At 38.8% G+C, this 24,909-nt stretch overlaps 1 protein-coding gene across 1 annotated transcript in view; it reads left to right on the top strand.

The window, feature by feature from the left end:
* The first annotated feature begins 5,053 nt into the window (after positions 1-5,053).
* The window catches only part of CLVS2 (clavesin 2), a 59,411-nt gene continuing 39,555 nt past the window's right edge, over positions 5,054-24,909 (top strand). The window contains exons 1-2 of the mRNA XM_037139573.2: positions 5,054-5,463; positions 17,614-17,788. Coding sequence (XP_036995468.1) covers positions 5,075-5,463; positions 17,614-17,788 — 564 coding nt within the window. The 5' untranslated portion in view covers positions 5,054-5,074. The remainder of the gene's footprint in view (positions 5,464-17,613; positions 17,789-24,909) is intronic.

Here is a 24,909-nt window from a genome sequence, read left to right as displayed (position 1 = left end):
TAGAATAAGTAGTACAGAGAATAAGTAGAATAGAAAATAGACAGGGGGAGGGCAAGAATAGTAGGGGAAATGTAGAATCTAAAGAACTTGAGACATGTGGACATAAACTAAAGGGGGGAATGGTGGGGGAGGAGGTGTGCAGGGTGGAGGAGAATAAAGGGGGGAATAGGACAACTGTAATGGCACAATCGATAAAATATATTAAAAAAACATGACTCAGGGCTCATGTGCAAAATCCATTAAGATCTTCCAGAAGTCGTGGTTAACCAATAAACAATGCAATGCAAAAATGGGCAAAATTCTTGACATGTTATTTCACACACAAAAAGTTATACAAATGGCCAAAAAATAGAAAACCTTGTTCAACCTCATGAGTAATCTTGGGAATGCATACCCAAACCACCATGCAATACTCCTGTTCAAAATCAGAGCTGCTAGAAAATGATAGTGATGCACAATAATAAGAACCTGTGAGACTATGGCCCAGTGAGAAATCTCACACACTACTCAGAGGAGGGTGAAATGGCACAACAGTTTGGGAAATAGTTTGACATTATTTATTAAATTTGAAGTTACACACCTCTTACAAACCAGCAATTTTATTTCTAGGTATGCACATGTGTACCAAGAAATATACACCAGAATGTTCACATATCACAATTTATAATGGCTCCAATTAAAAAAAATAAATTTTCATCAGCAGTTGAATGGATAAGTATATTGTTCATAAAGTGAAATTCCATCATCATTGAATATGAACTAACCACACTCAACAATAGGAATGAATCTCACAAATGTAATATTGAATGAGACCAGACGACCACAAAATCACACGAAATGATTGCATTCATTTAAATTTTAAAAAGCAGGGAAAACTAAATTGTAGTGCATTGTGACTTAGTTTGTAAAATATTAAAGAAAAACATTCTCTCATTACTTTCAAAACAAAGGTAAAGTGGCTTCCTTTGTTGGGAAGGAGAGGCCAACAGTTAGGAGAGGAGGAGGAGGGCGGGGCTTTCTGGGTGCCTGCAAAGTTCTGTTCCTTAACTTGGAAGGGTGTTCACACCCGTGTTTGCTTTGCAATATACGTGGAGCTGTGCACAACTTTATTTTTGCCCCTTTCTTTCTCTCTCTCTCTCTGTATAATTTAATAAATGGAATAAAATATTTTAAGACAAATTACTTAGTCTATCCACTTTAAGTACAGCAGTAAATCAAACTGTCCTTTTGAGTTGCTTGAAAATACCTGAAGTCCTTGATTTAATTATTTTTCCAATTATGCTTTAATTCTTCATTTAATTTATGCTCATAGTCTAGTTCCTACATTACTTTGCATTAATTTGGTGAAGTAAATTAATATTGAATGAGAATCGAAGGCTCTGGTGTCATTTGGATTAACACTTTGTTTAATTATTAGAAGGCTTTGTATATTTAGTTTGGCTTCAGAAATGACTTCAAATGTGTAAGTATAGAAAGAGTAATAGTATGATCTTTGGAGGAAGGACTTAATCATTTGTAAAAATAATGAGAAATACTCTTAGATGTATCTAACTGATCTACTGCATGACAAAAGCTATTTATATCATATATTGGTATATTAAAATGAACCTGGTTTGAAGCAATTCTATTATTAATATAAAAAATCATCACTAAATGTAGGTAATGCCATACCATGAACCAACAAATTAAATTTAATTGTATATTTCATTCTAAAAATATAATCTAATATTGCCATTTCAGAGGGTAAAACTGAGCAGTTGGTTCTTAATCACCTTGAAAAATTAGAGATTTAGCCTACCCGCAAGCTAGCCAATTAGCTGGCCACAGTTGCATCAATGTTGGTAGATGAAAACTCCTGGGTAAGAGAGATGAAGACTATCACTCAGGGGCAGCAAGTGGTAGGAACATCAGCATATTGTGTGCCGTTTTCCTAGCTCCAGTTCTCACAAGCCTAAGAGCATCACGTAATACTTGCTCACACAGTGGGTGTTGTTACAGGGGATCAGGTCTGAGTTGTGAGAACTCAAGCCAGTCTGCCTTTTGTTCAGGAGAGAGACAAGATCTCTGTCTTCCTAAACTCTAAGCAAACTTACCCTTTGTTCAAATGGAAATGCTATCTTTAGCTTCCAAGGCTCTTTCAAGATTGTTTACCACAGAGCCTTGACAATATAGTCTGGAAAAAAGAGAAGTTAGTGCCTTGCTCATAGACAAGTAGAAACACAAGAGATCCATGAAGAGTTGTCGTCCAATACTGGTGATAGTTTTTCAACCATCACACAGTCGATAGGAGACAACTTTTCTTCAATTTTTTGGCTTGGCCCAAAATAAATTAATTTTCTCTGAAATGGAACCACATTATTTAACACTTGCATTCAGAATGCTTTGGGGAGTCCAAACACATAGAAGGACTGTTACATGGTGTGCATGTATGCACAAACCTACCTAGGTAGCTTTATTATTTGCTCCCCAATTAAAATGTAAATTTCCTGAGAATAATGACTTTGTCTCTGTGAGTGTGTGTGTAACTTATTCTCTTATTCTGGTTTCTACATTATATGCATTAATTTAATTAATAAAACGATATAGGTCTGCCATCCATCTTCTTAAAACAATTTTAAAGAAAATCTTTCTTCTCATGGCCATGAGAAGAAAAAGTGTAATCCGAGGGTTCTAATGGCCATAAAAAATGACGGTATTTTCTTATTTTCAAGATCATTTATCCATATTATCTGGGACAATGGCCCGCACATAGTAGAAGTCGGTAAGTATTTTTGCATTGCTGGACTTGAACTCAGTAGCCCCTTCTACACTTTGTAAGCTCCAGGTTGCTCTTGTTCAGTAACACATGTTGTGCTTTGAAAACGGGAAGCATTTCTTTTTCTTTTTTTCTTGCAGCTGCAGATAGTCATGTTAAGCTTAACGATTCCTGTTCCTTACAGTGATTCTAGTGTATAGGTGCATAACACCGGCTGAAGAATCATATGTCTCCAGAAATAGTAGTTTTATTATAAGTCAAGGAGCGCCTATTTTTCCCCTTCCTCTTCCATACAAATTTCGCAGCCACAGTTTAGGGTTGAAATACTGTGCACAAAATTTACCCCCGAGGCTTCATTATCAACACAATGGTTTGGAAACACTCTGGTCTTCTCTTCTAAATTAAAGATTTCAACGACAAATACAAAAAGTATAAAATGTTTCCATACTCCTTGTTCATTAAATTACCTCGTACAGGAACTGGCAAACGGGCGTCAACGGGAATTGCCATCCACAGGGGCCACGGACGCTCCAGGGTCTCGCACACAAAGGGTGGGAGAGGGGCGTGGGGAGGACGCGGGGCGTCGCCGTCCCGCCCGGCCGGGCGGTGCCCGCGGGAGTAACCTGCTGGAGGCGGGGACCAGGAGCAGGCTAAACTTGGGGCTCTGGATACTTGAATGCCACCTCCATCGCCGCCCTTCCGAACGAGCCCGGCAGAGAGGCGAGGAGTGCGCGTGTGAGCCGAGTGCTTACGTCGCAGCGAGCTCGGTGCTGGGATAATTAGAGAGGAGTTCGCTGCACCGAGTCCGCCTTTCAGCAGCGGGAGCGGGAGCCTCAGCGGCAGCTGCAGCCGCAGCAGCAGTAGCAGCAGGAGGGGAGACCTGGCTCCCATCCTCCGCGCGAGCACGGGGAGAGGTGGCCCGTGCACCCCGGCAGCCGCCCCGCCGCGCCCACCGCCCCTGCGGTTCCCGGTGCACAAAGGCGGAGGCCGCCCGCGTGGCCTTCGCCACCAGGCGCTCAGTTCCCTCTCCTTCCCTTCTCTCCTGAGAGCGAGAATGGCAGGGCTGAGCGAGGGCCCGGGACAGACGTGGCCCTAGCTTTGCGCTCCCCTCCGCCCCTCCTGCTGGGAGGGGCAGCGGGTTGCTCGCGGAGGATGTGGCCGCGGCCGCTCCCCAGTGTGTCCTCAGCCCGGGAACCCGCCGCCGTCCCTCTTCTCTGCCGGATCCGTCCCACGGAGCGGAGCCGATGCTGCCGCCGCCGTTGCTGAAACCGCGGCTGATGGATGCCAGGAAGTGCCGCATTGCCTCGCGTCCCCGCCTCCGGGTTTGCTGGTAGGAGCCTTCTGCTCTTTCTTCCTTCCCTCTTGCTCTGGGGTTTTATAAGAAGGTGGAGGCGTTAGTCTCCACTCCTCTTTTGCACCTTCTCACCCCACCTAGCATTTGTAATGTTCGTTCCCAGAGAGGATGCCCCAGTCCTCCCCGGCAAGTCCGTTGAAATAAAGGGCTGGGGAAAGGCAGAAGTTGGGGGTGGGGTGGGGGTGGGGGGAGCCAACGCTGGGGCCAACGCGACCAAAAACCCTTCTGGTGCCTTATTGAGATCGCGGGTGTATCTAAGAGGGGCGGAGGGAAGGTGCGCTATAGAGTCTCCGCCTGATCGGATCATAATAATTTTAAATAAAATCCCACAAATATCTTTTGCAAATAGGTTCTTTGGATACGCAGAAGGAGAAATAAGCTCCTTTCCCCTCTCTTTCTCTTTCTGTCTTTTTCTTTCTGGCAAAGACGCTCTTCCCCTCCTTGGAGCTCAGCGCTGAACGGCCACCTTATTATTAATCACAATCCCCATCGTTGTCCCTGGCTGGAGCATCCTTCGGTAGGGACTGCAGAAGCGTCCAAGTGCTGCGGTGAGATGTGCGTGGGGGTTGTTTTTGTTACGTCTTGGGAGAGAAGAGGACAGCTCCAAGATCAGCACCGCCCGCGCGGGGTGCGATTAGGCGCGTTTTGTTAGGGGAGAGAGGGGACGAGAAGAGGAGCGCTGGGACGGCCAAAGGTGCGCATCTCTTTAGAGGAAAGGAAAGAGGGAACCAAAGTGGGGGCGGTTTTTCAAGGGAGTGTGAAAAGAAGTTTCTATCCATAAAAAAAGCTGTGGGAAAGCGGGAGCAACAGGATACTTGATTGGACACAAAGACAAATCATTTCCTGTAAAGAAGAGGAAGCAGGCATCTTCCAGGTCTGGAGGCCAGAGTGTGGTAGTGGCAAGGGCCAGGTTTGTTGTGGGACAGTCAGCAGGAGGAAGGGAAGGCTCGGGAACAAACAGAAGGATGACTCACTTACAAGCTGGTCTGTCTCCTGAGACCCTGGAGAAAGCTCGCCTGGAACTCAACGAGAACCCAGACACATTGCACCAGGACATCCAGGAGGTGAGGGACATGGTCATCACCAGGCCGGACATTGGCTTCCTGCGCACGGATGATGCCTTCATCTTACGCTTCTTGAGGGCCAGGAAGTTTCATCACTTTGAGGCCTTCCGTCTCCTGGCCCAATACTTTGAGTACCGGCAACAAAACCTGGACATGTTTAAAAGCTTCAAGGCCACTGACCCTGGCATCAAACAGGCACTGAAGGATGGCTTCCCTGGGGGCCTGGCCAATCTGGACCACTATGGCAGGAAGATACTAGTCCTTTTTGCTGCCAACTGGGATCAGAGCAGGTAAATCTTAAGTGCCAACTTAACTAGGGATTCTTTTATTCTCCTGTTTTACAGGATTTACCCTCAGTAGTGTCATAGCTTTACAGCTTTGAGGCTATGACTTGGCTGGGAACAAAAGGGAAACTGGAACTAAAACATAAGTTATTGGGAGGCACCTGGGGTAGTGAGAGGAGGGAATTTTTTTAAACCTTTGAGACTCTCACTTCACAAGCACCCAGTTTCTGCTGCAGATTTAAGTGCTTCCTGAGCCCTTTAAATTTCTGCTGCAATCTAAATCATTTAACTTCCAAATACATCTGCTGAGTTTCCCACCTCCTGAGTAAGTTTACTGTGCTGCAGAGAAATTAGTATAAGAATGGAGATAACTTTTTTCCTTCCTTCTAAAGAAATTATTAAACTAGATTCATCATCATCATCATTATCATCATCACCGTCATCTTCATTACCGCCACCATCATCCATCATCATCATCATCATCTCTGTCTTTGGTACTGAGGTTTTATTTTTTAAGGATAGCCTGGGGTTCAAGCAAGATCAAGCAGTTTTGTTGCTGGGGAACTTTTCTGCTTGGTGACACGCAGATGGAGGAATGATATGATGTGTGTCACTTCAGTGAAAAGGCAGAGCTGTATTCTCAGGTTCTGAGCATGCCTGCCCACACTGAAATGAAGGCCGACTGGTGTGCTTGCTCTTCCCTTCACTAATCCAAAGAAGGTGTTTCCTGACTGGTGTGATTTTTCATCTCTTGGAAGGAAGTTAAAAATACTCAGGTAGACTTTTTGAGCTCTCTTGCTTTTAAATGGAGGGGAAACCATATTTTTATTTTATTTACATTACCATAGGAAAATGTGAAGAGTGACTCTCCTACTTCCTCAATCAGAATTCTTTTCTCAGATTGACAGATATAAGAAATTATAAATGCTTGTGTATAAGGGAGTTTCAATTAAGTTCAAAGGTAATGCACTTCATGGAACTTAAACAATATTCAAAACTGTGAATCATAAGGAACTGGTTGCTAAAATATTGGTGTATTTTTAGGTCTGTGAATGGTGACTTTAGATGCACCAGGTTAATTTAAACCATCCCTGAAGCAATTATAAAAGACTTTTCAGTGACTGGGAAACCTTATAGATAGGCCTCTCAGAATCTTGAGATCCTAGAAGGTAAATTAATATTTTAACAGGATTTGTACACTTTAATTGGTTATCTTTTCTCTCTAATTTTAGGTTGAGAATTACTACAATTATTTTTTAGGTAAATATAAAGACAAACCACTATGTGAAGAATCCTAAAATCATAAAGCTAAGAAACTCACAGAGAGTTAGCCATTCAGGGGGAATGAAGTCCTGTTATTTCCATTGATTGGTTACAGAAACCATTTCTCTTTTTAAAAGATTTTATTTATTTATTTATTTATTTATTTATTTATTCTCAGAGGAAGGGGAAGGGAGGGAGAAGGAGAGGCAGGAAGAGAAACAGAGATGTGTGAGGGAAACATTGATCAGTGGCCTCTCCCACACCCCCATACCTGCACTGCAACCCAGGCATGTGCCCTGAACGGGAATAGAACTGGCAACCCTTTGGCTTGCTGGAGAATGCCCAGCCCACTGAGCCACACCAGTCAGTGCAGAAATCATATTCTACTTTTTACCAGATAGAAAAGTTTAAAGGACCATGAAATGCCAATTTTGACCAATGTGTTTCTTTAACTTTTTTTTTCCATCTAGGCAGTACATGTTGGAGTCATGCAAACCAATGATTGTGTATATCAAATTTGAAAACTTCTATACAAAATAGAACCTGATATTCTATTTGTCAGTTAGATTGGGACTTTGTTTATTAAGCTACAGTTAAAATGGGAGCTATGGAAATAGCTCTTGTGTTTAAATATGTCTCAAAGTCTGAAAGTTGTAATTAGTGAGGCAGATTGCATTCAGGGAGGCACGCATTTACATTAGACCTATTTTAATTTATTTTTATAAGCGAACTCATATTGCCACTGATTTATAAACCTAGTTAAGATGAAAATCACTTAACAGTTCTCATGTATGTGGGAATTTGATTATTCCAGATTACTAAAGAAACTGTTTTTGTTGTCTATTTCATGCTTTTTTTAAAACAATGCCATTAATTCAAGTAAATATTTTTAGAGATTTTTATTTACTTATTTGTAGAGAGAGGAAGGGAGGGAGAAAGAGAGAGAGAAACATCAGTGTGTGGTTGCCTCTTGTGTGGCCCCCACTGGGGACCTGGCTCACAACCCAGGCATGTGCCCTGACTGGGAATCGAACCTGAGACCCTTTGGTTTGCAGCCTGTACTCAATTCACTGAGCTACGCCATCCAGGACTATTTCATACTTTTATATAAAGGATAAGTTATTAGTAATCAAAATTTGTCTCCCTAAAAATCTGCAGTGGGAGAAGATTTATTAATTGGTATAATAAACTGCTTTCTATTAAATCTACTTAAATTTTTAAATATTAAAATTTGTACATGTGAAATTAAAAATGAGAAGCTGTGTCTTGTGAAAACACTGTAATGGGTTGTGTAGACTAATAACTGTGAATGCTATTTATGGATGAAAATGAGAAGAATAATCATGAAGTTATAGTATATCAAGGTCAAAAGAAAGCGCAGGGGAAAGTAATGGGGGAAACGTGGGACAACTGTAATTGAACAATAATAGGAGGGGTGGGGGGTGGGAAAGAAAAAAAAAATAATATATTTTAATATTAAAAAAAAGAAATTAAAAAAAATATTAAAGCAAAGAAATAAACGTGGGAAACCAGGAAAAAAGTTATACAAGTTATTTAGAACTTGACTAAAATTTAGTTGAGTTTTCTCTTTCCATGTATTTTTTAAAAAGTTATTTCTTCCTTCTCCTCTCCTGCCCATCCCAAACCTACATATCCCTAATTCCAAGGACTAGTGGATGAACAGGTCTACCCTCTTGGCTTCCTCTGTAAACCGTTATCATTGGGGCGTATGCATAAGAAAGGCCCTGAGACTTGCAGCACCCCTGCCTTTCTGGCAGTACCAGGGTATGGACAGCCCGTCCCCTACTTTCCCTTCCGCCTAAATCCCCTTTCTTCTTCTTCCACTTCTCAGCCTCAAGTCTTATCTGACTAGAATCCTGTGGAAATTGCTACCACCTTCCCTAGATGATTACCTTACTATTGCTTTGTTAGGGGCACAGCCCTGTGCTAAATTCTCTCATTCCCCTCCTGTCCCATGAGTTGGGTGTTCTCGCCTTCCCGCTCTGATCCTGCAGTCCCAAACAACCTGGGTCTCATGAGAAGGCTGCACATCTGCATGTAGTTCTGGCCACCTTCCTTGACTTGTTCAATGAATTACCTGGCTTTCAACAACTTTTTACAAAGTAGCATTGTTTTAAAGCAACAATAGGTGGGTGGGAATGTCCACAATTACAGAGGCAAATTCCAGACATGGGCTAGAAAGAAAAAGCCCCCCCCCCACCGATTTGGAAAACAGGTTATTTCCAAAATGTATTTTTCCCAATTATGTATGTCTGCTTCCATTATGTATTTTTTTAAAAAAATGCTAAGTAGGAAGTGATCTAATGCATACTTTCTCCTATATTAAATTTGTAGGACAGTTTTCTGTGCTCCTCAGGAGGCTGGAAATAGTAAGTGTGTGTGAGATGGTGACTATAAATAAAATAGTGTTTCTTTCTACTGCGATGTAATGCAGGTCAGTTTCAGGTTATTTAATTGGACCATTCCCAAAGCCTTTACAAGAAAGAGGCATGGAATCTTCAGGAAGACTAAGTTAAAATAATATTTACAGTATACCCACTTTCTAATAATAAATGAAAAACTGGAATGTCAAAATGACTTTCCGGTTAGTTTGTGGTTCTTTTTAAAAAGACTTGAACAGGCTCAGATGACATTACATTTCTTGAGCAGGCTATCTTTGGAAAATATTCATACAATTTTATCTTCCTTCAGATTATCTAACATAATTTCTGGGCACAAAAGTAAATTCTACAAAATGAAAAACAATTTGGTGGTTTCACTGCATCACCAGGATGCAGGTGGCCTCCTCGCATTCCACGCTGTATTCCTGTCATGAGTGACAGTGCCCTGCTTCGGATTTGCTCTGCAGACACCTTCACATGCTCACCTGATGTTAACAACAGAATGTGGGGAAGATGTGTCGTGAAGCTAGAAGTGATTGCACCACCTTTAATTCCAAGTTTGGAATCAAAGTAGATTATGATCTACACCCTAGGACATGAGAGTGGGCATCTGAGTAGTTGACATTTACTGACATATATACTTACTGGGAATATTCATGAGCAAATTGTGTCACCTGAAATATAATGGTGACACGTATTCTGACAATTGGCCTGTAAATTTTCAGTTAGCCTGAAAGTCATATTTTACCTCATTAGATTTATAGTTTTCTATGTTTTAGTATAGCAAACAATCTCTTATCTGGAATCTGGTTAATAACCATTAGAAAACAAGTAAATGCAGCTAAACTAAAATGATTCTTGATACAGTGGCAATTCAGAAAACACTGACCATCTTGTAGCTCTGTTTGACTTGTCATAATGAACATTGATTATCACTTAGAGTATTTATTGAAGCTCTGGAAGGGGTAGAAGGCTGACTGCTCAGACACAGCTCTGATCCCAAAACCTATCCTGGAATCAGCCTGAAAAAACGTGTTTTTGTCAGTTTGTTTATTTTGCGTGGCTTTTTCATAGAAAGAATTTATAGAAATGGTTAGCTACTTGCAGCTTTAGATTGGACTGTGGTTATATTTCCATTTATTAAAGTAGTGTAACCAATCTCTAAACTGAAAGGAGGTTTATGATGATGCTAGACTAAGATTTAAAAAGTAACCATGGACTATACAGATCATTTTTGCCCTGATTTTTCAAGACCTCCTGGCTTAATTTATTAAAATATTTAAATATTTCTCAACTATTTGCTGCATGGTATTGTATGGTCAGGAATGTTTCCCTTCAGAATCCTGGAGACATTGCTGTGCTGTGTTATGGATGGACTTTGAGATTCAGTCAAAACCAGTAAAGGCAGATGCGGCTTCCATGGGGCTTCTGTCCCAGCAGAGCTTCCTATTGCTTCCTAACAGGGATGGCCTTTTAACAAATACTCTGAAAACTGCAGATTGTTCAACACTATGTCTTTGGTTCACACCTTGGAAACTGGGAAAGAAAAAAATTGTCCTGAAAAACATTACTGGGATATTGGAATAAATCTTTGAAAAAATAAGACAGTCTCTAAAAACTAGGACAGTTCTGTAGAAATTAGTAAAAAAGTTTTGAAATAACAGTGCAGACCAAGAGAACCAACCTGCAGTAACAGTCGACAGGCTCTAGACCAAACCAGGCTTGGTTCGGATATGCAACTTTAAACAAAGTTGAAGAGAAGGATTTGAGGTTACTACAGTGCACTGAAAATAGGCCTCAAAATAAATGCTTAAAGATATTTTAAAACATGAGCCAAGTTAAAGAGGTAATAAATTATCCTTAGTAAATTAAAACATTTCCTCCATTCTGGGAAAGAGTCTGAGCATGTTTACATCACTGAGCCCAGGTACGTGTCCTTCATTAATGTAGTAAGTGACACTGTTGACATCAGGGAAAGGATGTCCCTGTACACTGGGGCCTCATCACATCAGGGAGCGAATAGTACTCAATTCAAGTCAGTTTTTTTAAAAAAAGCACACTTCAGTCAAACACTTGCTACATATATAGAAATTTAATAGTTGCTGGAAGCAAATAAACACACATACCCCATTCTTTGTACTAGCAAGGGATATACAACCTCTCCGGGAAGAAAAAACGGGAAAATGGGCATTCCTTTCAGAGAGGTTGTAATGAGGGTAACTCTGCCTGTGGAGAAGTTCGGGGCAGTGGGGTAGCTGTGAGCCAGTCGGTGTCTCATTGAGAGAACATTGCCTAGTTGGTTAAATTCAACCTTTTATTGCTTCATTTTAGTTATTAATTAACTAATTAATTCACTTTAAACACTTATTGCATGTGTCAGGCACTCCTCTAAGCATTTAACAAACATTAACTCATTACATCTGCATGATAATCATACAAGGTGGGTCCATTTAATATTTATGTTTTGAAAATGAGAAAACCAAGGCACAAAGCAGTTAAGTCTTTCACTCATAACCAGTGAATCTGTCAAACTTTGTGCTTTTTTTTTGTGTGTAGACAGTTACCAACATAAATCTAGGGAAAAAATAATTAAATGCGCCCTGGCTGGTGTAGCTCAATGGATTGAGCGTGGGCCTGGGAACCAAGCAACCACAGTTCGATTCCCAGTCAGGGCACATGCCTGGGTTGCAGGCCAGTTCCCAGCAGGGCATGCACAAGAGGCAACCACACATTGATATTTCTCTCCCTCTCTCCTTCCCTCCCCCTCTAAAGATAAATAAATTTTATTAAAAAAACAATTAAATGTAACTATATCAAAAAACAAGCTCTGATTATTTAAAAAATCTTCTGTGGTTTGGAAAGACTTAATTCAGTATCAGAATATAGATGAGTAGGCACAGAAAGCGGAGTTCTTGGAATAAATGTTCTGAAGGGAATGGCTTTACCAAACAGACACTTGCCTAGAACGTTCTTCCCTGAAAAGAGGAGTTGCCTTTCTGGTGTGTTTGTATATTTCAGCACAATTCTGTTTTATTTTAATCTGGTGGAAATAGTGCACACTTTTAAAACTTTTTTTCAAGGAAAGACATTTTCTTCTCTAGATGTTTTATTTCCAACAAAACATCTTTCTCTTGTTCTCACTCACCTACATTCCCATAGCAGTAAAATTAAAGCCAGGCCCGGACAGATAATCTTCTGTGCTTAATGATGCAAACCAGACACATGAATATTTCGGACTTCGCACTTTCCCCAGGGTTTGTAGACTTAGCCTTTTCCCATCCTAGTTCTTCTGAATGTCTTGTTGCTTTTCCTCCACCAAATTCCCCTGTGGGGCCAGGCAGGTACCTGACCCAGCACCCATGTGGTATTGACTTTCTTATCTGTCTCCTGACACACATATGCCACTGAGACATGAAAAAGCAGAACATTTATTCATCAAACTCTGTTCTAGGTGTGAGACGCCATAGGGAGCGGAGAGAATTGTGTCAGAAAGAGGTGGCTTCTCGTCTAGGCTCTCATTTCCTCCCATGGTGACTCTGGGCATATTATTTAAATTCTCTGAGACCTTATGTCATCATCTCTGGCACGTTCATGGTGGTACGACTGTAGACCTCCTTCATCTCCAAGTCACTGAGACCCCATCTGTGTCCTCATCTCCAAAATAATAGGATCAAAGCCAGCACTGAGACTTTGGCTTGTTTTGAGATTAAGATAATGCATTTGAAATTCCTTTGAAAATCTTAAACTATTCTATTAGCCAGAGAGAGGTATTATTATTATTCCCCTCAGTAATATGAAGCATGTAATGGGTTCAACTGTGGCACCGATGATACCTCAAGGTATTAATTATGGTGATTCTTCTCCTTTGTTTCTCCCCTAGCACCTTCCTTACAGGACCTGTCTTAATGAAAACTGATGGGCGGGGGCAGCCTTAATGAAGAATTTAATGATGGCTGATTGATTTAGTGACAAAGGGAAATTGCTTGCTGTGTGCTGCTCAATATGATGCCAAGATGTCTTTTTTTCCCTATCAGACCAAAAGAAAGGTTTGGAAAACAGGAAGGACATGACCTGTTTGTGATTTATGTTGCTCTAAGTACTGATTGTAAGCTGTGGTGGAGGGTGAGATACTTTGAACCTCAGGATTGAAGCACAGGGCAGGTAGCCACCCAGAACCTCTCAAAAAGCTTCCCTGCTCTTGACTGTACAAGTAGTAAACAGGAGAAGTGGGTGTCAAACTTTTTTGTACCCAATTTTTATGCATAGTATACTCCACTCTTTCTTTCAAGAACAATGTTCTACATAGGCTGGTGTCCCACTTTTAAAATCCCTTAATTAGTGTTTTTATTTCTTTTTTCTACATGCTACTTCTCATCCTCTCCAAGCTGATTTCAGATTCAGGCTCTACTTAATGCTATTTTGGGAAGCACAGTCAGGAGTTAAGAGCTGCATACATGTGCTAGTTTGTCGTCTATGACTTTGTTCCAGCGTACAAGAGAAGAGTAGCATTGGTGGAACGCCTGTGAATTGGGGTGTAAACCCAAAGCAGAAACATGTGGATCACTTATTGTACTGACACTTCACAAATTGTAAAAATAAAAATAATTTCAAAGAGTAGAACTATGGTAGGGTTTCTGAAGAGATGAAATTCATAAAATGCTCCATTTCTTTGGAAGATATTTTATGGAATTTAGCAAGATCTCTTTTAATAACGTTCTGCATAGGAAGAGCTTGCTGAGCTGCTGATGGGAGTAATGTGACACGTTTGACAGCAAAGGACTTGAGGGTTTTGACCTGCCCTTTGAGTACTGTAAGCTAGGATGTTTTTATGTTTTGTTCCTTAAATTTGTACATTCATATGATTTATACAAATGTCATTTAACTCTTTTTGAGTAAGATAATTAAATTTTAAAACTTAGCCAGATTTATGCTTGAAAACATTGCAAACCTACTTTCTTTTCATGGATGATCCTGGAATTTACCTTATTTTAGATACTTCAGAATAATTATATATATATATATATATATATATATATATATATATATAATTTTCTCTCGACTTGGACAGTTTTATAGAACCGTATGTAAAGTGTGTTAGCTAAAACAAATTGCTTCTTGTTTTGAGGCCTTACTAGTCTCATGCTTTATTTTTTCTATGTATAATGCATCATCCTTCCAAAATTTGTTTCAGATTCAAGTTTTACTTAATGCTACTTTGATATTAATGATATTTGGTATTTTTGTAAGAAGCACAAGAATGATCACAATGAGGGAACAGTTTTAAGTTGGACTGTTCTAATTTTTAACTTTCTTGATCATGATGTTATTATAGACTTCAGGAATTAGAATAAATATTTTTTTAGAGGTGGGTCTACATTTAACCAGAAATGTAGCTTTCTTGCTCCAACTTCCCAGTTTGTGTAGGTTAGTAGGCTTTTGCTTGCGACACTGTAATTGGCTATTAAATTTAAAAAGGAGATAGGCAGGGCCCAGTGTGACTCTGTTGATTGGGTGTCATCCCACAATGTGAAGGGTCACCAGTTTCATTCCTGGGTTGTGGGCCAGATCCCCAGGTGGGGCGTGTATGAGAGGCAACCAATTGATGTTTCTCTCACACATCCATGTTTCTCTCCCTCACTTTCTCCTTCTCTGAAACTAAATACAATTCTTAAAAGAATAGAAGAAAATGGAGATAAGTTAGCCACAAAGTGAAAAATAAAGGTACTTAGCCATACATACTTCACAGGCTTAAAGACAAATAATGTGATAGAGTTCTACAGTAAGTTTTATTATCTTATATATTTAGAAAGTATTTTAGGATACCATATCCTTATTACTATAGATAGTCTGTGTAGCATCCAAAGTTTTAAAAAGAGCCTGTTGAACTTTTCCTTTTACAATAGTAATAAATTATCTAAAGATCATCAAGTTTTAAAGTAGAATGTAAAAACAGATATTCTTCAGTTCTGAGCATACTTTACCAAGTATATCCAGGTTCGTACAACTAATGAGGGATGGGGAAGAAATTTATCTTGAAATTTTCTGACATCATGCTCTACATTTGGTGAATGCTTGGATCCAAGAAATATCTTACTCTGTATTACTGTATTAATTTTGCAGATAAGGAAATGAAGTCCAGAGAAAGTGAAAAGTCACCTGAACTTTTATTGTTAATTATTTACTTCTTACCACACTACTATGTTTTCTATGTTTGCCTCCAAATGTTTTTAGAAGTAAAAATAGAATGACTCCCACATATGCACTCACTGTCTCTTACTATGAGTGAGCTTTTAGTAGTGGAAGTCAACCTTCACTTCCACTAAATACCAGTGGTTTCCACTTCTCGTCTCCCACCTTCCCCATCCCACCTCTTCCTGAGGTCAAGATTTTTTTTCTGTAGCTTTCATCATTTTTAATTATATTTTATTGATTATGCTATTACAGTTGTCCCAATTTCCATCCCCCAGGCCCCTGTCCACCTGGCTACCCACACTCCCTCAGGCAATCCCCACACCATTATTCATGCTCATGGGTCATGTATATAACTTCTTTGGCTACTCTATTTCCTATACTGTACTTTACATCACCATGACTATTCTGTAACTACCTAGTTGTACTTCTTAATCCATTCACCTCTTCACCCATTACCCTATACCCATTATCCCATTGGCAACCATCAAAATGATTCTGTCTCTATTCTTGTTTGTTTTTTTAGATTTGACTATTGATGGATTTGTATTTATTGACATTTTATTATTTATAGTTTTGATCTTCATTATTTAAATAAGTCCCTTTAACATTTCATATAATCTAGGCTGGCTGCTATTAGTGCTAGGCCTGTGACCCACTGAGGCCAGCTATTGCTAGTTCGATAGGATTTAGGAAGTTGTGAACCGTGAGCCAAGACCAGCCATTCACGTGGAAAAGCAGCTTGGGTGGGCCTGTAAGTTGGTTGGGGCAGAGTCTCTGGGGATCTCCAAAGCAGCTGAATAGAGTTAGCTAGGTTGATGGAGTCTCAGATGTAGCACCAGCTTGCCACCTCAGTCTGGATGGCTGTGGTTTTCTTAATTCCACAGTCGTCAGACTTCCATTCAACTCAATTTCTGATGATTCCAAGTGAAAGTTGTTCTATATTTTAGTTGTGATTTTGATGTGGTTGTGCAAAGAGGTCAGACAAGTCTACCTATGCTGCCATCTTGACCGAAAGTCTCTTCTGTAGATTTTATTGAACATTTCCACTTGCAATGTTGAGAAGAAAAAAAACTTGAGAAGCAACTAAAAAACTGAAATGGTTAAAATATTCCACAATTGTGCCAATTCATCTTTTAAAGAGGAATGCTGACATTCTTGTCTTAAAATAATTATCACATTTTTTTCTCTCAGCTCTGGCTGCATTACCTCCTTTACTTTCTTGAATTTGAAATCTGTATGCTTTTGATTCTGAAATTTTCAGTCTTGAGCTCTCTCTTGAGTTTAGTATATACTTTTTCAGATACCTAATTGCTATACCTAACCAGGTGAACTACATGTTTTCAAATACAACAGGTTCTATTCCAAAGTCTTTATTTTCAGTCATCTCAACTGTGTCTTCTTTTTAAATTGTATTATTTATTCAGGCTTTGAAGCTAGAGTCTGTGTGTCATCCTTTACTCTTCCCTCAATTTTAGTCCCCACATCTAATTAAGTGTCAAGTTTTCCCAAGTCTACTTTTGAAATACTTGTCAGATTTTACTTACTGTCTTCATCCTTATCTCCATGCCTTTGTCAAGGTAGTGCTATAATCTACTAGTGTCTTTATATTCTAGTCTAGTCCATTTTACTGGAGCAACATAAAGAACATTTATTGAATTTTTATAATGTGCTAGGCACAGTGTTAAGGTGTTAGTCAGAAAAAGATAGAGCCTCAACCCTTGTTCAGAAGGCCTGCATTGTGATAGACAGGTACACTTCCCCTTTTGTACTCATTGATCTTCCTTTCTTTCTGTGTATATACCTTTTCTTCCTTCTTTTCTTTTGTCTTCATGATACAAACTCAATACAAGTAACTAAAATCTATTGGCACTTTTACTCATTTATTGATTAGTGTCCCCAAATCTCATTCTGAAAATTTTCAAATATGTTGATATGAAATGTCCATTACTTAGAGTGTTTCTGAGCTATTTAAAAGTACATGCCTAATTTTGAGATAAGTTACAGTGAGATCAGAAAATGATTTTAAGAAAAGCCTAGAGGTAGAGTACACGGTTGTGAAATATGAAGAAAACTAGTGTTTTCCAAAGCATTTTAGCTTGTTTCGGTAGAATACAAGTTAAATTCTATTATGTCCCAAGTGCTGCAAATCAAGTTCCTTTTAAAAGAATATTTTAAAATAAAATTATCTCCTTAAAATTCTTTAGCTATTTTCAGAGGAGTTTTTAGTGTGCGAAATTTTTTCTATAGTTTATAAAGTAGTGGTTGTCAGATTTAATGAGATCTTTTCTCTTGTTGATAGGTACACACTGGTGGATATTTTGCGTGCCATCTTGCTGTCTTTAGAAGCCATGATTGAAGATCCCGAGCTTCAAGTGAATGGATTCGTTTTGATCATAGACTGGAGTAACTTCACCTTCAAGCAAGCCTCTAAACTGACACCCAGCATGCTGAGATTGGCTATCGAAGGCCTTCAGGTAAAGATTTGCAAAGTACCCACTTTCTTGGTCTCCCACTTTTGACTCATCTAATATGTTAGAATAACAAAATGTCTTACTTGAGGAATAAAAATAATTTTTTATACAGTTTTTAAGCACAAACATTAAAACACTAACTGGCAAAGGGTTTTAGAAGAAAAACTGAGGACGTGGGCCTGTTAATGAATGAGAATTTGTACTAATCACTATGCCTACGCATAAATGTGGGTGATGATGACCTGAGATTTTTATCGTGAGAATCAGAATAAGCAACATCTTTTGGATTTTAATGGTTAACTATTTAAGCTTGCTTTTGTTTCTTTCTCCTTTTCTGTGTATATTAGTTAAGTGTTAAGGGTTTGCTTCATTGTTTCATTTAATCTGGTGAATTTAGGATGTGACGGGCAATATCTTCATGTTGCCTAAAAAACTGTTGGAAAGTCAATCAGAATCATTTTGATCTCTGAGCTACAGAATCACTGTTTTCGATTACTTTTCTAGACTTCATTGGGGTTTTTGTTCTTTTTTATTTTGGTAGAAGGGCTATCACATAGAATTTATACAGGAATGGTCCATCTTCCAGTGAATGACATTTAACTGATTGGGAATTATAAAATGGAAAATCAACCATTATTTAGTGGCATGGCATATTTAGTTAATGGCTGATTACTCCCTAAAAATGAGCTACTTCTTCAGGTGGCAGGACAGCATAACTAAACTGAACTCACAGTTCGAGTTTTGCTTCTGTAGTGAGTAAGATACTGTGATCCCTTTTCTCTGCATAGGCTTTTTCTGATGCATGTTTCCTGACTTGCGTTTGGTGAGTCACCTTTGCTCCTGTCTTATCTTGAACGGGACTTTTTTTTAACTCCATAGATAGAATTAATAAGGTTGGGAGAGGGACAGAATAATGCATATTTTAGAATGCACCCTATCACCAGAAGTCTATAAAGTGTTTGTTCTTTTCTAAAGAAAATCAGTTGCCACCAACCATGTTATTTTTAAGCAGGGTATAACCTAGCTTTTTAGAATTGCTATTACTATTTAACTTGTGACTTCTCTTTGTGCTAGAGGTAGACTAGACCTTTAGCTGCATGAAGGACTGGAGAACTCATTTTGAAGAAACTCAAAAGCCACCTCAAGGATAGACTCAATGCCTTCCTATATGCCAACTTATACACTGTATGGAGATAGTTAGTAGTAAGGTCTGAGTAAGCTGGATCCATGCCTCCTGGTTGCCTGGTTGCCTCCAGGAAGCCACTTAAAATAAGTGAACTCTTCCAACCAATAAATTTGACATGTTATTAACCTTTAAACTCAATGTTATCTTCAGGTCAAACTAGTTTTTTTAAATGCTGTATATCTATGTCTCTATTTGTCTGTGTCTCTATACTATATTTAGAAACAATGGTAATTCTGAATAGGATTATAAAATGTGCTAAAAATGTTCCATTGTAACATGCATCATTTCATATTTAGCCTTATATAGAAGTTACACTTTCTGACTTTTAAAATCAAGTCTCTGTTAATTATTCACCTACCAGGTGACAAATATTATTGTGCATTGATATATGTTTCATGCAGAGCATGAGTAAACTTATTTTTGAGATTGGCATCAGACCATAAAACATTTTTATTAAATATACATATTCAATTTTTTGTCACTAAACACAACTAATATCATCATCAAAATGACCAACACTATCACAACAATAGATAACTTCCAATTAGTCTAGTTAGGGAAATTAAGATGTGATATTATTTACTTTCACATTTTTACATGAGAATATTTTAAATAACAGAGTGACAGTTTATATCATGTCGTAATTCTGCTATAATATGTTATTTTTAATGAGGTAAGTGTAAGAAATATTCCAGTAAGTTGAACCCAAAATAAGAAAGGCTACAAATGGGTCTAGTGCCAGAAAGGAAACTTACTTTAATGATATGTATTACTAATGGGATATAACCATGTTTTGAGGAAACCCCATCTCTATTTCTTTTGAATTTGCTGCATAACCTCTCTATCTTTACATACTAACCCACTTTTTCCTCAAGCAAAAGGGTATTTTGAGTGATCGGCAAGGGATAGCATCTAGTACCGTGGTTAAAGACATGTAGACCATTGCTAGAAGATCCACCTGTGATCACTGCACAAGCTCCATAGAGAGACAATGTGGAAGGGTGCAAATAAAAATTGGTTGTAGAGACAGACCCAGATTTGGAAGACAATTCTTCCATGTAGCAAATACTAGGTCAAATTCCTGAAAGTTTTTGAATCTCAGTCTGTTCATCTATATCAAATTTAAGGTATTTTATTAGAAGTGATACATCTTATTATATTTTGCTTGGCTTATATTAGAGAACAAACTGACAGTGTCCAGAGGAGAGGAGAGAGGGGGATAATGAAGGAAAATAGGGGAAGGTCTGTCAGGGAACATGTATAAAGATTACATGGACAAAGTCAAAAGGTGTAGGTTCCAGGGTGGGATACAGGGATGGGTGTGGGGGGTCATGTGGAGTGAAAATGGAGACATCTGTATTTGAACAACAATTAAAATAAATAAAGAAAGAGAGGAAGAAGAAAGAAGAGAAAAATGATACATCTTGCACCTAGCAGGTGATGTCAATGATGGAAGTCGTTGATCTGCATGACCTGTTTTTTTCAGGTGCCCAATTTTCTGCACATGTGATAGTTTTCTCACAATTCCAGTGACCACTTAAACAGTGAAGACTTAACGTTGATTGACATTGGGAATCTGAATGATCTCATATTTTGCATTTAGTGCTTAGATTGTAGATGCACAGATTGACTTTTTACAAATCACTTCACTGTGTGGTTAAATAGTGTCTAGATATGTTCATGTTAGGTGCCAAATAAAATATTTTTCCGTGATGGAAGCCAAGCAAAAATGAGATCGTTTCATCTAGTGAAAAATAATCTTTGTTTCTTTTAGGAGAATCTCCAGGCAGGCACAGTTGGGAAGGTGGTAATGTGGAGATATCCTTGACCTTGAGTGTTGAGCAAGAGTTTGCTAAGTTGACAAGGACAGAAAAAGTCCTTCAGGCAGGGAAACTTTGGGGAAATGCTTTTGAAGAAACCTACAGCCACAAGGGGGTGGAAGGACATGATAAATCTGTTTTCATATGGTTAAAGTGAGAAATGAGTTGAAGGTAATGACCAGCAATGATATGGGAAGTGCAGGCTGAACCTTGTCTCCATGGAAGGGATGTCCAAGCCACAGGCCATGGGTTGCATGTACCCCAGGATGTCTATGAATGTGGCCCAACACAAAACCATAAGTTTACTTAAAACCTTTTTTTTGCTCATTAGTTTTCAATAGTATTTTTTTGTTTAATGTGAGCCAAGATAACTTCTTTTTCCAATGTGGCTCAGGGATGCTGAGACCCCTGGATCAAATGGCACACTCTGCATTTAGGCCTGTGTTTTCAGACATGGGGGTGATTTTGAACAAGAAAGTGACCTGGTCACTACTTTACCTCAGGAAGAACTCTTGGGTAGAAGAATGGACTTGCATCAAAGGAGGGAGGGTTTAGATCTAGTGAATCCCAAACTATCCCATAGATGATTTTGTTGACTCCATTTTGTAAGACAGGAAATGAAACTTCAGGGAATTTGACACTCAAATTTTCTCAAAAAACTTCAAGGTTTGAGTCCAGGTTGGCCAAATCCACAGACCAGTGGCTCCCCTCAATCGTGTTTTTTTTCTATTGTTTTCAGGCCTGTGCTTACAAAAAAGTGGCCAAGGTCAGTTTAGACTAATGTGCCTCCCCCATGCCAAATTCTCACATGTTAATACAGGTGAAATTTGTTTATTGGGATAAAAAAGGCAATGCTAACTTGCCATGGCACTTTTTTTTTGACAGCAAGTGGTAGAACCATTTCTTTCCCCTTGAGTGATTGCCACCTTCCCAGTTCCCTATGAGTGAGGCCAAGGGAAAAGCATTTCATCTGATAGCCAAAAAGAACTTAAAACAACATAACCCAAAATTTGTAAGCCACTCATAATATTGGTTTAAGGAGATTCTGTATGCTTTCTCTGTGCAGAATATTCAAACATTTTTTAAAACAAAAAGCATCACACATTTTTACCAACAAAATGTGGTTCTTTGATAGATAAGAGGCAACATCAGATATTTTGTGAAAATAAAGTACTCAAGCTTCATTGGAAAGAAAAGAGAAAGAGAAAATTGTCTTGCTACTTACAAGAAGTTAATTGATTAGGGTAGTTATAGTAACAGGAAGCCTCTTAGAAAATCAATACAAGATTAAGTGGAAGTGACTTGTAGACTCTAATATATCTGCCTGGGAAACCAATTAAAGAATGAAATGTTTGGAAATACCTGGAAAAACTTAAACTTTTTGAATTTACAGAGAAGTGAGTGATATGCTTTTAACATTTTTTGGTCACAATTGCTCTATTTTTATTTTTTCTTATAAAATATTATCACTCTTAAAATTTTTTGATAATGAAAAACAAAACTCTCTTATGAATCCAGAAACTTTTATTTGCCAATTTTTTCTTTCTATTTATTTATTTATTTATTTATTATTTTTTTTTTATTAAATTTTATTTAGTTACTTTTCAGGTACATTTTTTTTTATCTATTTCTCCCATCCCACCCCACCCCCCTGCCCGGTCTCCCCCGTCCCTCCCATTCCCCCCCCCCCCCAGTCCTCATCCCTGTGTCTTTCATACTTGTTCCTCAAAATCCCTCCCCCTTTTTCCCCCTTAAGTTCCCTTCCCTCTCCCCTCTGGTCGCTGCCCACTTGTTCTCTATTTCAGTGTCTTTGTTTTTATTCTGTTTGCTTGTTTGTTTTATTCTTTAGCTTCCTGTCAAAGGTGAGATCATATGGTATTTGTCCTTCAATGCCTGGCCTATTTCACTCAGCATAATGCTTTCCAGTTCCATCCATGTTGTGGCAAAAGGTGGTAGCTCCTTCTTTCTCTCTGCTGCATAGAATTCCATTGTGTATATGTACCACAATTTTTTGATCCATTCGTTTACTGATGGGCACCTAGGTTGCTTCCAACTCTTGGCTATTGTAAATTGTGCTGCTATGAACATTGTGGTGCATAGGTTCTTTGAAATTGATGTTTTAGGATTCTTGGGGTATAATCCTAGCAGTGGAATTGCTGGGTCAAAAGGCAGGTCCATTTTTATTTTTCTGAGAAAATTCCATACTGTTTTCCATAATGGTTGTACCAGTCTGCAATCCCACCAACAGTGAACTAAGGTCCCCTTTTCCCCACACCCTCTCCAACATTTGTTGTTTGTTGCTTTGTCTATTATAGCCATCCTGACTGGTGTAAAGTGGTATCTCATTGTGGTTTTAATTTGCATCTCTCTGATAGCTAACGATATTGAGCATCTCTTCATGTGTCTCTGGATATTCTGTATGTCCTCTTTAGAGAAGTGTCTGTTCAAGTCCTTTTCCCATTTTTTAATTGGGTTCGATGTCTTCCTAGAGTGGAGTCGTGTAAGTTCTTTGTATATTTTGGAGATTAAACCTTTGTCTGAGGTATCATTGGCATTTATTTGCCAATTTTTAAAAACACTATCCAAGCCCTGCGTGTATGGTTTGTCATCCTTCGGATATATTTATCTGTTATTTTCCCCTTAGCTCTGTCCTGCCTTGTCTGTGCTTTGTTTCCACAATTTCACAGGAATCCCCAAACTCTATCTGCTGAAAAGGACATAATGTAGTGAAGATGTGGGTCTGTTGGCAAGGGGTTCAGCTGTAATAGAGAATTGAATAGCTCTTTGAATTGCTACAGTAAGACTCAGATGTGGAGGGTGGGGCATCACACAGTGCCAGACTCGGTGCCAGATTTGTAAGAGCCCTTCGTAAAACTAGGGCTTGTGAGAGAATAAAGAATATGTAATTGATTCTCAGGACTTAATAGGGCCCTTTCTTTTGACTCAAGGGTTCCGTGTTATAAGCAGCCACCAATCTGCTAGATCTGGTAGTGCTGGTCATTCATGTGGAAGGCAGAAAGTGCTGCTGCTACAAATTCTGGCTCTGACTGTTTGGAAGCTCAGTCCTATCTAGGGGATCCTGCCAAACCCAGAGAACATGCTAATGACTTGGAACATCGCTGTCCAGGACTAGTGGGCGAAGAGCTCCATTAACTTCTATTCAGTCCTCCAAGTCCTACCCACAATTTCTGAATCTCTGGCAGCTTTGAAACTGAACTGTGTGTGTGTGGGATGGTCAAGGGAGAATATTAAAGAGCAACTCCCTCAAATATTGAGTAAATTAGGGATTCATAATAAAACAAAAGGATCCTGTGCTTTGCAACAGTGTCCTTTGCAATGGTTTTAACCTGTCAATAGTTTTCCGACTAATAATGCTCTGGAAAATACATAGTAGGAACTTTTGCATATAAGCTACCTTGTAAACTTAAGGCAGAATTATGGTGCATTGATGGGAGGAGGGGTGAAACAATGCTTGTCTTTTTTGAAATAAACATAGGGACTCATGAACTTGTGTTCATTCAGACAGCCTGGAGGTGGGATCATTTATTTGCACATTTTATATGCACAGGCAGGACCATATTGAGAAACAGTGATAAGGGCAGTGTGTAAAAAAAGTGACATTTTGTTCATCACATGCATGACTGTCTGAGCTAAGTGTGCTTCCTTTCAGTTGTTACTTAACCTAAAACAAAATGAGTGAAAACTCGAGCTTTGCTGTATTTCATAGTGCGAGACTGTGGTAGTTTCACTGAGAGATTTAGTGCCCAGAAATAGGACATTGGAAGTCTTTTGAAAAGCTGACAATGGGCATAGAAAAACTATATATATTATTCAGTTCAATGAGCAGGCTAAACATTTTATATGACCTTTGATAACAGGCTATACATAGATATACACACAACATAGATACATGAACTTATACACATATATACATATACTATTTTTCTTGCATTAAAATCACTATTTATTTTCTTTGATTAACAGCTAAATTTGTTTAAAATGATTAGTTATAGAAAGTAGGTGTCGACTTGGAAAAAAATGAAGAGTTGAGTGCTTTAGAGGTATTTAATTATTTAACAGATACTTACTCAATTAGAGAGTATCAGAAATTAATGATA

Source organism: Artibeus jamaicensis, unplaced genomic scaffold, assembly GCF_021234435.1.
Source record: "Artibeus jamaicensis isolate MK-2021 breed Jamaican fruit bat unplaced genomic scaffold, CSHL_Jam_final contig_387, whole genome shotgun sequence".
In the NCBI taxonomy this organism is placed as follows: domain Eukaryota; kingdom Metazoa; phylum Chordata; class Mammalia; order Chiroptera; family Phyllostomidae; genus Artibeus; species Artibeus jamaicensis.
This window is presented reverse-complemented; position numbering and strand designations above follow the sequence as displayed.